Raw genomic sequence first — 14,445 nt, 5'->3', positions numbered from 1 at the left:
TGTAATAATACATTGTGAAATTATACTTTTATTAAAATATAATTCTTTGTGTAATTATACCTTTATTACAGTGTAATAATACATTGTGAAATTATACTTTTATTAAAATATAATTCTTTGTGAAATTATACCTTTATTACAATGTAATAATACATTGTGAAATTATACATTTATTACAGTATAATAATACATTGTGTAATTATACTTTTATTACAGTGTAATGATACTTTGTGAAATAATACTTTTATTAAAATATAATAATACATTGTGAAATTATACCTTTATGACAATGTAATACATTGTGAAATTATACTTTTATTAAAATATAATTCTTTGTGAAATTATACCTTTATTACAATGTAATAATACATTGTGCTATTATACATTTATCACAGTGTAATAATACATTGTGTAATTATACCTTTATTACAGTGTAATGATACATTGTCTTATAATATCTTTATTACAATGTAATACATTTTGAAATTCTACTTTTATTAAAATATAATAATTCATTGTGAAATTATACATTTATTACAGACCCATAATACATTGTGAAATTATACCTTTATTACAGTGTAATAATACATTGTGAAATTATACCTTTATTACAGTGTAATAACATATTGTGGTATTATACCTTTATTACAGTGTAATAATACATTGTCTTATAATACCTTTATATCAGTGTAATAACACATTGTGGGATTATACCTTTATTACAATGTACTAATACATTGTGTAGTATACCTTTATTACAGTATAATAATACATTGTGTAATTATACCTTTATTACAGTGTAATAATACATTGTGTTATTATACATTTATTACAATGTAATAATACATTGTCTTATTATACCTTTATTATAGTGTAATAATACATTGTCTTATTATACCTTTATTACAGTGTAATAATACATTGTGTAATTATACCTTTATTACAGTGTAATAATACATTGTCTTATTATACCTTTATTATAGTGTAATAATACATTGTCTTATTATACCTTTATTACAGTGTAATAATACATTGTGTTATTATACCTTTATTACAGTGTAATAATACATTGTCTTATTATACCTTTATTATAGTGTAATAATACATTGTCTTATTATACCTTTATTACAGTGTAATAATACATTGTCTTATTATACCTTTATTATAGTGTAATAATACATTGTCTTATTATACCTTTATTACAGTGTAATAATACATTGTGTTATTATACCTTTATTACAGTGTAATAATACATTGTCTTATTATACCTTTATTATAGTGTAATAATACATTGTCTTATTATACCTTTATTACAGTGTAATAATACATTGTCTTATTATACCTTTATTATAGTGTAATAATACATTGTCTTATTATACCTTTATTACAGTGTAATAATACATTGTGTTATTATACATTTATTACAATGTAATAATACATTGTGAAATAATACTTGTATTAAAATATAATAATTCATTGTGAAATTATACCTTTATTACAGTGTAATAATAATACATTGCGGTATTATACATTTATTACAATGTAATAATTCTTTGTGAAATTATACCTTTATTACAATGTAATAATACATTGTGTAATTATACCTTTATTACAGTGTAATAATACATTGTGAAATTATACCTTTATTACAGTGTAATAATACATTGTGTAATTATACTTTTATTACAGTGTAATAATACATTGTCTTATTATACATTTATTACAATGTAATAATACATTGTGTTATTATACCTTTATTACAGTGTAATAATACATTGTGAAATTATACCTTTATTATAATGTAATAATACATTGTGTAATTATACATTTATTACAATGAAATACATTGTCTTATTATACCTTTATTACAGTGTAATAATACACTGTGTTATTATACATTTATTACAGTGTAATAATACATTATGTTATCATAGATTTATTACAATGTAATACATTTTGAAATTCTACTTTTATTAAAATATAATAATTAATTGTGAAATTATACCTTTATTACAGTGTAATAACACATTGTGGGATTATACCTTTATTACAGTGTAATAATACATTGTCTTATTATACATTTATTACAGTGTAATAATACATTCTTATTATACATTTATTACAGTCCCATAATACATTGTGAAATTATACTTTTATTACAGTGTAATAATATACTGTGCTATTATACCTTTATTACAGTGTAATGATACATTGTCTTATTATACCTTTATTACAGTGTAATAATACACTCTGTTATTATTCCTTTATTACAGTGTAATAATACATTGTGTTATTATACCTTTATTACAGTATAAAAATACATTGTGAAATTATACCTTTATTGCAATGTAATAATACATTGTGAAATTATACCTTTATTACAGTGTAATAATACATTGTGCTATTATACATTTATTACAGTGTAATGATACATTGTGGTATTATACCTTCATTACAGTGTAATAATACACTGTGCTATTATTACAGTGTAATAATACACTGTGTTATTATGCCTTTATTACAGTGTAATGATATATTGTGGTAATATACCTTCATTACAGTGTAATAATACACTGTGCTATTATACCTTTATTACAGTGTAATAATACACTGTGTTATTATACCTTTATTACAGTGTAATAATACATTATGTTATCATAGATTTATTACAATGTAATACATTTTGAAATTCTACTTTTATTAAAATATAATAATTCATTGTGAAATTATACCTTTATTACAGTGTAATAACACATTGTGGGATTATACCTTTATTACAGTGTAATAATACACTGTTATTTTACCTTTATTACAGTGTAATGATACATTGTCTTATTATACATTTATTACAGTGTAATAACACATTGTGGGATTATACCTTTATTACAGTGTAATAATACATTCTTATTATACATTTATTACAGTCCCATAATACATTGTGTGATTCTACTTTTTACAGTGCCATAATACATTGTGAAATTATACTTTTATTACAGTGTAATAATATAATGTGCTATTATACCTTTATTACAGTGTAATGATACATTGTCTTATTATACCTTTATTACAGTGTAATAATATATTGTGTTATTATACATTTATTACAATTTAATAATACATTGTTTTATTATACCTTTATTACAGTATAAAAATACATTGTGAAATTATACCTTTATTGCAATGTAATAATACATTGTGAAATTATACCTTTATTACAATGTAATAATACATTGTGAAATTATACCTTTATTACAGTGTAATAATACATTGTGCTATTATACATTCATTACAGTGTAATAATACATTGTGAAATAATACTTTTATTAAAATATAATAATTCATTGTGAAATTATACCTCTATTACAGTGTAATAATACACTGTGCTATTATACCTTTATTACAGTGTAATAATACATTGTGAAATTATACTTTTATTAAAATATAATTCTTTGTGAAATTATACCTTTATTACAGTGTAATAATACATTGTGCTATTATACATTTATTACAGTGTAATAATACATTTTGTTATTATACATTTATTACAGTGTAATAATACATTGTGAAATAATACTTTTATTAAAATATAATAATACATTGTGAAATTATACTTTTATTAAAATATAATTCTTTGTGTAATTATACCTTTATTACAGTGTAATAATACATTGTGAAATTATACATTTATCACAGTGTAATAATACATTGTGTAATTATACCTTTATTACAGTGTAATGATACATTGTGTTATTATACATTTATTACAGTGTAATATTACATTGTGAAATTATACCTTTATTACAGTGTAATAACATATTGTGGTATTATACCTTTATTACAGTGTAATAATACATTGTGAAATTATACCTTTATTACAGTATAATAATACATTGTGTAATTATACCTTTATTACAGTGTAATAATACATTGTCTTATTATACCTTTATTACAGTGTAATAATACATTGTGTTATTATACCTTTATTACAGTGTAATAATACATTGTGAAATAATACTTGTATTAAAATATAATAATTCTTTGTGAAATTATACCTTTATTACAATGTAATAATACATTGTGTAATTATACCTTTATTACAGTGTAATAATACATTGTCTTATTATACATTTATTACAGTGTAATAATACATTGTGTTATTATACCTTTATTACAGTGTAATAATACATTGTGAAATTATACCTTTATTATAATGTAATAATACATTGTGTAATTATACATTTATTACAATGAAATACATTGTGCTATTATACATTTATCACAGTGTAATATTACATTGTCTTATTATACCTTCATTACAGTGTAATAATACACTGTGTTATTATACCTTTATTACAGTGTAATAATACATTGTGAAATAATACTTTTATTAAAATATAATAATTCATTGTGAAATTATACCTTCATTACAGTGTAATAATACATTGTGTTATTATCCCTTTATTACAGTGTAATAATACACTGTGCTATTATACCTTTATTACAGTGTAATAATACATTGTGTTATTATACCTTTATTACAGTGTAATAATACATTGTGTTATTATACCTTTATTACAGTGTAATAATACATTGTGAAATAATACTTTTATTAAAATATAATAATTCATTGCGAAATTATACCTTTATGAGAGCTGCACATTCATTTAAGATTGGGGCTGGCAAACTCCGCAGATAAAATAAAAAATGACCTTTGTAGAAATTCACCATGTAAATTCAAGACCCCAAATCACTAAGAAAATAAGTTAATTCCTGTATAACAATTATGTTTGAATTTTATCCATAGTCTTTACAAGGACATGTAACGTTATAGTTCTTAATGTGTTTGCATTACAACAGTGTGGCATAGTTCCTCTAACAAATCTGACAGAAGAGCAAAAAAAAAAAAAAAAAATACAAAGATTTTTTAGCACATATAGTAACTTTATTTGAGTCAAAGAAGATGGTGATAACAATTGAAAAACTATAATCTTTAATGTTAAGCGGTTTGTTGAAATAAACTATTCTGCGGATGTTAAACAACTTAATATAATATAATATAATATGAAATACTGGTTTGTCAAAAAGAGAAAGTTCAGTCATATATTTAAAAAGCCTCTTAAATGAAAGGTCTGCGTTCATCACACACGTTTTTCCATGTGTGGAATAGCATGAACTTACATCGTTTTGTCTTCACCTAAAACTGAACACAGACCAACAAACAAAGAAATGTGAACAGTGTCATCTCAACAAGATGACTAATCTAGAGGTGTAATAAAAACTCATTTGCAAAACCATACTTACAAACGTGTAACAAACTTACAAATTGCTCATCATTTGAGTTTTCTACATTCTGTATGTATCATAAATGATATTTGTATGGCGTAACTTATTTTCTTAGTGATTTGGGGTCTTGAATTTACATGGTGAATTTCTACAAAGGTCATTTTTTATTTTATCTGCGGAGTTTGCCAGCCCCAATCTTAAATGAATGTGCAGCTCTCAGTGCAATAGTCAGATGTGATTCAGTTGTAACAGATTAAGTGTAAAACAGCATAACTTACTTTTCGTGTTGATGCTTTGTGTTACCCATAAAATGATAACATTAACTTGGTTTTTGTGGGTTTTCTTTTCTTTATTCCACTTGTATAGAACTCACAATGTACACATGTGTGTGTGCGGTCAAACTGTAAATACAAAATTCACATTTAGTATCCAATAATGCTTTCACTTCTCCAAATAAGTTTCTACAACAACATCAGATTAGATGAAAAACATTAAAGTATATATAAATCAAAGATATTCCTTACAACGTAAATATCATGTGTGGTATAGCTATTAGCCTAATCAAACTAACATTAGGCGTTTAGGCGCTAATCGCAAATAGCGATCTACAATGATTTTAATACACTTATAACAATAATAAAGTTACTCACCACGCTGGGAATATAGTGTAGATTAAGGGGTTATCTAGAACATTATAAAGTCTGCATATGAGCAACAACAGGACTTTCACATTCGGTTCAGTTCAGTGTTTTTTTTTTTTTTTTTTTTTTTGCGCCACTTCCTAGGCGATCACATGAGCCCCCAGATTCAACGTCCTTAAAGGGGCAGCACCCTACATCCCGGCCCCCAATGACCCAAACAGGTCATTCAAACACAGTAAGGGTGATGTGACAATTAAACTAATTCAACCGAGAAGACTGGCTTCCAGGAGGCAGATCTTGTCCGCAGGACGGATGAAGACACCTGCCTGTGTTTTCACTTCCACAGTACGCACAAGTCCGTCTGCACCTGGATAGACTTGAGTAAGCAGACCTAAAGGCCAGTGATTGCGTGGTGTGTTCTCATGCAGAATAAGCACAAGATCTCCTACTTGAAGATTTTTCTTTGGTTGCAGCCATTTTTGCCGTTGTTGCAGTGCAGGCAAGTATTCCTTGAGCCATCTGCACCAGAAGACATCTGCCAGATACTGCACCTGGCGCCATCTGCGCCGGTAAAGGTCTTGTTTTATGAAGGCTCCCGGAGGTAGAGTTGGGCCTGAACGAAGCAACAACAGATGATTTGGTGTGAGTGGTAGAGGATCTGATGGGTCGTCTGATAGTTTAGTGATTGGTCTACCATTGACAATAGACTCAACGCAGCAAAACAGTGTTGCTAAACCTTCGTCATCTGGTGCCTGCTGCGACAGGACAGTGTTTAGAATGGAACGAACGGTACGAATTTGCCTCTCCCAAACACCACCCATGTGGGAGGCGGCAGGTGGATTGAAGATCCACTTTACATTGTGCTGTAGCAAGTAATCTGAAATCCTTTGTTGATTCCACTCACTGATGGCTTTCCGCAACTCTCGTAATCCACCGACGAAATTAGTCCCGTTATCCGATCGTATTTCCGTGGGTGGGCCTCTCCTGGAGATAAATCGCTGTAAGGCGTTGATAAACGAGTCAGTATCGAGGGTGTGCGCAACTTCCAAGTGGATTGCTCTCGTAGTGAGACATGTAAACAAACATCCGTACCTCTTGAGCTCACTGCGTGCCTTCTTAACCAAGAATGGCCCGAAGTAGTCTGTGCCCACACGAGTGAATGGAGGCTCACCTGGAGTCACTCTAGAATCAGGTAAGTCTGCCATTTGCTGAGTTTGTGGCTTAGCTCTTAACTTGCGACACTGTAGACATGACTTCAGAGTTCGGTTAATGACTGTCCGTCCCTTTAGAATCCAGAAACGTTGACGAATTTCTGCAAGTACTCGCTCTGGACCTGCATGACCCAGGCGAAGATGATAGTGACTGATAATCAAATGGGTGACGTGATGATTGTTAGGTAGGATCACTTGATGTTTTGCCTCAAAGGGAATTGGGGCATTTGTTAGTCTGCCTCCCACACGAAGGAGTTGGCTGTTTTCATCCTCAAAGGGTTTAAGCTTGAGAAGAGAACTGGGTTTTGCTTGAGAAGATCCAAAGGATGCAGTTTGTATGTAATTGAGAATGGCTGATTCTGCTTGTTGGAGCTCACTTACAGTAAGAGGGTCGGATAGATGCACACTTGTTTTCTTGCGTAACAAAGCCTTGACACGCAACAGGATAGCAGTAGCCCTTTTCAATCGATGCCAACTGGAGTATCGTTCCAGTAGTATGTCCACTGCATTTTTCATCACTTGGTTTGGTTTTATGCTAGCTGCATAGACATCTTTGGCTCTTTTAATTTCCGCTTCGTCTGGCAAATCATTTATGATAGGTTGAGCAGGCCAATGTTCCTCCTCAAGTTGAAGAAAGTGGGGACCAGATACCCATCGTTCACTTGACAAAATCTCTCCCATAGTCATTCCTCGAGAGACATCATCCGCAGGGTTAGAAGCAGAGTCAATGTGTCTCCACTGGCATGGTTCTGAACGCTCATGGATTTTTGAAATACGGTTTGCCACGAATGTCTGGAAACGACAATGCTTGTTGTTGATGTACTGAAGTACGATGGTACTATCTGACCAAAAGAAAGTCTTTTCGATTGAAATCTCCAAGTGACGCTTGATAAGCTGGTCCAGCTCCGTAGCAACTACAGCTGCAAGTAGCTCCAGACGCGGTATGCTAATTGGCTTGATTGGTGCAAGTCTGGACTTTGACATCACCAGCCTGCAGGTGTCACCAATCCTGATGTATGAAACAGCGCCGTAAGCCAGTTCCGAAGCATCGGAAAAGTGATGGAGCTGGGTCGCTAACAAGCAACTAGCGGATGTTGGTCTAAGACATCTTGGAATTTTCAGCGCAGACAACAGAGGCAAGTCATTTAGCCATCTATGCCACTGTGCTGCTAAGTCTACCGGTACCTCCTCATCCCAGTCGACTTTCATGCGGCACAACTCTTGAAAGATTGCCTTTGCTTTGAGCACGAATGGACTTGCAAATCCTAAAGGATCATAGATGGAACTGGTAGTGCTCAATACTCCTCTCTTTGTTGCAGGTTTGTCCACAGCTTTGACATCGAATGTGAAGCAATCTCTTTCAACATCCCAAAGGACACCCAATGTTCGTTCAAATGGCAAATCCTCCTGGTCAAGGTTGACCTCATGTAATGACTTTGCCCAATCCTCAGCTGGTATTGATTTCATCACTTCCTTAGAATTGCTTAACCATTTGGTTAATCTAAAGCCTCCACAGGTGAGTAGCTCACGGAGTTCGGAAGCAAGTTTAATGGCGACCTCCACTGTTGGTACCGACTTGAGACAGTCGTCGACGTAGAAATTTCTTTTCAAGGTTTCCACGGTGTCATTAGAGAAGCTTCCACGGTTGTCTTCAGCCACTCGTTGCAAGGCAAAATTGGCAGCACTAGGACTCCAGACACCTCCAAAAAGGTGAACCATCATACGGTAATGCTTAGGTGGTTTGTCTGGGTCGTTGTCCTCCCACCACAGGAAGCGAAGCACATCTCTTTCATCAGATGGCACTCGGACTTGATAAAACATGCTCTCGATGTCCGCATTCAGAGCAACAGGTTCTTGCCTAAACTTGAGAAGAACTCCTAGTAGCTTATTGGTAAGGTCTGGGCCTTGGTAAATATGATCATTCAACGAAGTACCTTGGTACCGTGCTGCACAATCGTAGACAATACGAACCTTCTCCGGCTTGCGCGGATGTAGCACCGGATGATGTGGCAGGTACCACACACAACCATCGTCTCTGTTAATGTCAATGACTTCTTCTGCATATCCTTTGAGCAAAGAGTCTCTGATACCTTCTGTATACTTGTGATGCAAACCCGGGTCCTTCTTTAACCTCTTTCCTAGAAGGTCTAATCGATGCTTGGCTATTCCGTAGTTATTTGGCAGTCGTGGTGGATGTTCTTTGAAAGGGATTGGTAGAGTATAATGACCTTCCTCTTTGACTGCTTGCTTGTTCCATAGATCAACAACTTGCTCATCGACTACTGACAGTGAGTCATTGTTCACGTGAACTGGATCATCCAGTTTCCAAAATCTTTCAACAGCTTGTTGTAGAGAGTGGTCAGCTTGAATGAAATTGGCAGAAACAGATGTTGAACCATCAGCTACTGGCCCATGAAGTGTCCACCCCAGGCCAGTTAGAATCGCATAGGGTTCGCCTGACTCACCGCAACGTGTTTCACGAGGAGCAAGTATGTCTGGTTGGTCTAGACCTATCAGCAGGTGAACCTCATCAGCTAGATCAACGTCAGGTAAACTGATTTCATCAGCAATTTCCTTCAGGTGCGGCCACTGGAACACCTCATGCTGTGTGACAAAGTTGTCTAGGCTTATGTTCAGGTGATCCCGACAGAGCACTCCTTTCATCAGGTAAGAGTTCCTTTGTTGAGCATCTTCAACTCGTAGGTCCACCGCTAAGGTGACTACATTGAGATTTTTGGTCTCCATGGTGTTCAGTTTAATGTTCATTTTGCGTGACTCCAGTTTAAGAGCGTGAACTAACTTCAAAGAAGCAAAAGTCCCATTAGAGCCACTGTCAAGCAAAGCAAAGACATTCATAGAGAATCTGTTGTGTCTGTCTGAAACCACTACTGGCACGATGGGAAGTGCAATCTTCTTTCGACTGGCTTCAATGCACTTTCTAGTGGCATGTGCTTGAATGGCTTGAGGCGGGTCAGCAGTTGGCTCACCTCCAGTAGCTTGATTAGTAGATTGGCCGTTGTCATCGTTGTTAGAAGCTACAATGGCGGAGTGCAGCCAACTGTTGTGTTTTTTCCCACATCCAGGCACCTTGCATACCCAAGTGCGAGTACAGACTGCGCTGCGATGACCTTTCATGAAACAGTTCAGACAGAGTTGCTTTTGTTGAACAAAGGCCAAACGCTCTTGAACAGACAGAGCTCTAAAGGCTTGACACTGGTTCAGAAAGTGTCCGTCAGTGCACTTTGGACACTTAAATCTTGATGTTGGTTTTGGTGTGGATGATGTAGTGCATTCATTAGTAACTGACACTGTTGCAAATGTCTGCTTTTTCTTATTGAAAGTTGACTTAGTACTTGGTTTAGAAGTTGCTGGAGAATTTCGACTGGCAGAGCTAAGGAGATTCCCAAAGATAGGATCTGCTCTCTTATCAGCTTCTGATTGAACAAGACTGACTATGTCATCTAACTTTGGCAAGCGACCAGACTTGATGATCTCATAGTTTATTGTGAGCCATCTTTTCTTTATGTCTTCAGGTAGCTTTTCCACAATTTGTAGCAAAGTGCGTCCACCATTCAGCTCTTCCTCACACTTCATTGCCTTTAAAGTGTCTCGGCAGCTGCACAGAATGTCCGCAAAGCTTTGCAACTGCTTGTTGTCTTTAATATCTTTGTGATTAAGCACCTTGTCAACCCATGCTTGTAATATTGCGTATGGATTGCCAAAACGTCTCTTCAGAATAGCCATGGCTTCAGCATAGCCCAGGCTAGAGTTGGGGTTGTACAAACAATGTGAGATAGCATCTCTAGCTTGGCCGACAGTGTACTGATGCAGTCGAGTGAGTTTCTCTTGATCTGGCACGGTCTCTTTATCAATCACAGAGGAGAACAATCTCATGAACTGCCAGTACTTTAAAGGTTCTCCATCGAACTTGATGATGTCAACTGGTGGTAGATGCATGGAATCGATGTGTGACTGATATTGTTGCCTTGACAGGTCTAGTAGTTGGCATAGAGAATTCTCGTTCACTGCTGAAAGTGAGGAACGAAAGTTATGGGATAGGTTACCTGAGACAGGAGTGGAAAAATCTTTATTTATTGTTGTTAACTCAGCCTTTCGACGATTTTCCTCCATCTCGGCATCTTTGAGTTTCAGTAAGCTTTTCAGTCCATCCATTTCCAATTCTGCATGCTGAAGTTGTAATTTAAACTCTGCACGTAGGCGTTCTTCCTGTCGAGCAATGAACATGGAGAACTCTTCCTTTTCTTTCTGTCTTAGATTTTGTAGCCCTTGAAGCTGGGTAGACAGCTGGTCTACAGAAGACATTGGAGATTTAACAGCTTCATCAAACCTTGGCTCTTCCTCTTGGAAGTCAAGTCCATCTGAGGATTCTATGTTTGGATCCTCCATTGATGGCTTGAAGTCCTCAAACCAGCTCAAGACTGTGTGCTGCAAGTCTTGAACATCACGCAGGACCGATGTTAAATAGCCCTTAGAAGCATCAAGGTCGTCATCATCTTCTAATGTTTTATGGTACATGTCGTGAATCTCATTAAACCGCATAACAGCCTCATCCAAAGCAGCAAGTTTCATCTCCACTTCTTTTGGCTGGTTACAGTTCATAGAAGTTGTAATCTGTGTCATCAAGCGTGTCACTGCAGCTTTTGCACTTCCACGTTGACGCTTGAGACATTTTTGTTGTTGATCAGGAGTCACACTTGTTTCTGAATCTTGTTGGTCCATGTTGTCATTAATCTTCTTAACTCTTCGTGTTTGACTTTAATGTTACCCATAAAATGATAACATTAACTTGGTTTTTGTGGGTTTTCTTTTCTTTATTCCACTTGTATAGAACTCACAATGTACACATGTGTGTGTGCGGTCAAACTGTAAATACAAAATTCACATTTAGTATCCAATAATGCTTTCACTTCTCCAAATAAGTTTCTACAACAACATCAGATTAGATGAAAAACATTAAAGTATATATAAATCAAAGATATTCCTTACAACGTAAATATCATGTGTGGTATAGCTATTAGCCTAATCAAACTAACATTAGGCGTTTAGGCGCTAATCGCAAATAGCGATCTACAATGATTTTAATACACTTATAACAATAATAAAGTTACTCACCACGCTGGGAATATAGTGTAGATTAAGGGGTTATCTAGAACATTATAAAGTCTGCATATGAGCAACAACAGGACTTTCACATTCGGTTCAGTTCAGTGTTTTTTTTTTTTTTTTTTTTTTTTTTGCGCCACTTCCTAGGCGATCACATGAGCCCCCAGATTCAACGTCCTTAAAGGGGCAGCACCCTACACTTTGTGTAATCCGAAATCATAGATAGCAGTAAAGTTGCACTAAAAGAAATATCAATTTAGTCAAACACTCTCAAGCAGAAAGACTATCACTCAAATTCTTAATTTGCATTTATTCCTATAAACACTGAATGTTGACAGTTCTCAAAGTAGAGTCCAACAAACACAATAGTGCGTCTGAATAAAGTGACTAGCACTAGTGGAGTGATAAAAACATCACTTACAAAACAAAATTTACAAACTTTCACAATTGCTCACGAATGGATTTTGTGGATTTTACTTTTCAATGTATGCTGAGTCCTCTTTTCTTACTGATTTGTTCTTTTGAATTTTACAGGTGTTTTGGACACACATACAGTAACTCCTGTATAAAGATTATGTTTGTAAGTTATTCATGAGTGTGAAACTTTCCATCACAGCGGTGTGACATACCCCTGACAAAATATGTTGGCATGTAAAAATACACACAAAGAGTTTAGCACTACTATTCACACACACACACACACACACACACACACACACACACACACACACACACACACACACAAATATCTAACTATATATTATGTCGCTTTAATAGAACCATAGAACCTTGATATTACCCGTTTTTGGGGGGTCAAAGAAGATGGTAATAGTCAAAACATCCTAAGCTCATCTCTTTAATTTGTTCTGGGTATTGAAGTGCTAGTGACTTCCATGATATTTTCTAGCTTGAAGCTTTGTCTGGATCACTCAACACAAAGTTTTGTGTTCTGGCCTCACAAAGATTTACCCTAAGATTAGATTTCACACACACACACACACACACACACACACACACACACACACACACACACACACACACACACACACACACACACACACACACACACACACACTATGGATTGGGTTAAAAACTAAAACATTTTCTGTAAAAAAAATACTAAAATAACAAAAGTAACAACCAAATTTATATACACTAAAAAGATGTTTTTGTGTGCGAGCCCAGAGAATCACCAGAAAGCTTTTGATGAAGTGTCATTCTTTAAACATCTGGCCTAAGCAACTGTCGTAAAACCATTAACAAACCCATTTAGGATGCACTCTTCCCCCGCCAGTCCCACTCGCAAACACCTTCACTGTGAGTTAGATAAATGTTTTGATTATTTGTCTTTTTAACACTGATCCTATTGGCGTCAGGAAATAGATACAGATGTTCTAGAAAAAACAACAACAACACCTTTTCTTATTGAGAAGAATATAGTATGGGGTGTGTGGGTAATTAGGACTCTTTGGCTTGATGAACGTGTCTGATTCTTTGTCTTAGGCATTAACCTAAACCTATAGTTCAGGTACTACTAATCCTACTGAGGTGCTCTCTCTCTCACACACACACACACACACACACACACACACACACACACACACACACACACACACACACACACACACACACACACACACACACACACACACACACACACAAATATAGTTGTTCTTAAAATATTGCCAGGCATATTATTTTAATGAATATAACCAGTGTGGTGTAGGTGTAATGATATTCTTGATATGAGATGTCTTGACTCAAATACTTTGACTCAATTAACATATAGGCTACCCTATTGATCAAACAGCAAAGATTTTGACACTCAGGGTGTCAACATTGCGTAATACTTGCTTGGGTGAATTTCACCCCCAACAATCAAAGGAAAATACAATCAGCAACAGTTTACCCCCCAACAGACTGGAAGGAGCCAGATACCCAGGATTCAACAAATGACCAGCCAGATTGGTACTGTAAATCAGAGACCCTGTTTTTTGACACATGGATTCCCTGTCAATCACTAGTGTCATAAATCAATAAAAGGGGGTCATAAATCAACCCAAAAGTGACACATGGTATATGTTAATACTACTTACACTGTGTTATTATACCTTTATTACAGTGTAATGATACATTGTGGTATTATACCTTCATTACAGTGTAATAATACACTGTGCTATTATACC

The 14,445-nt window shown here is 34.4% G+C and overlaps 1 protein-coding gene across 1 annotated transcript; it reads right to left on the bottom strand.

The window, feature by feature from the left end:
• Window positions 1–6,054: 6,054 nt before the first annotated feature.
• LOC308702023 (uncharacterized protein) lies at window positions 6,055–12,391 on the bottom strand. Its single transcript, XM_081384587.1, has 2 exons — window positions 12,269–12,391; window positions 6,055–12,019 (listed from the first exon to the last, which is right to left on the bottom strand). Exon 2 carries the CDS (start codon window positions 11,873–11,875, stop codon window positions 6,188–6,190), a length of 5,688 nt encoding a protein of 1,895 aa, XP_081240713.1. The 5' UTR covers window positions 11,876–12,019; window positions 12,269–12,391; the 3' UTR covers window positions 6,055–6,187.
• Window positions 12,392–14,445: the final 2,054 nt, after the last annotated feature.

The sequence above is a fragment of the Scardinius erythrophthalmus genome (assembly GCF_964197995.2).
Source record: "Scardinius erythrophthalmus genome assembly, chromosome: 14".
Taxonomy (NCBI): domain Eukaryota; kingdom Metazoa; phylum Chordata; class Actinopteri; order Cypriniformes; family Leuciscidae; genus Scardinius; species Scardinius erythrophthalmus.
Note: the sequence above shows the minus strand (reverse complement) of the source record. Positions and strands in the feature narration are given on the sequence as shown.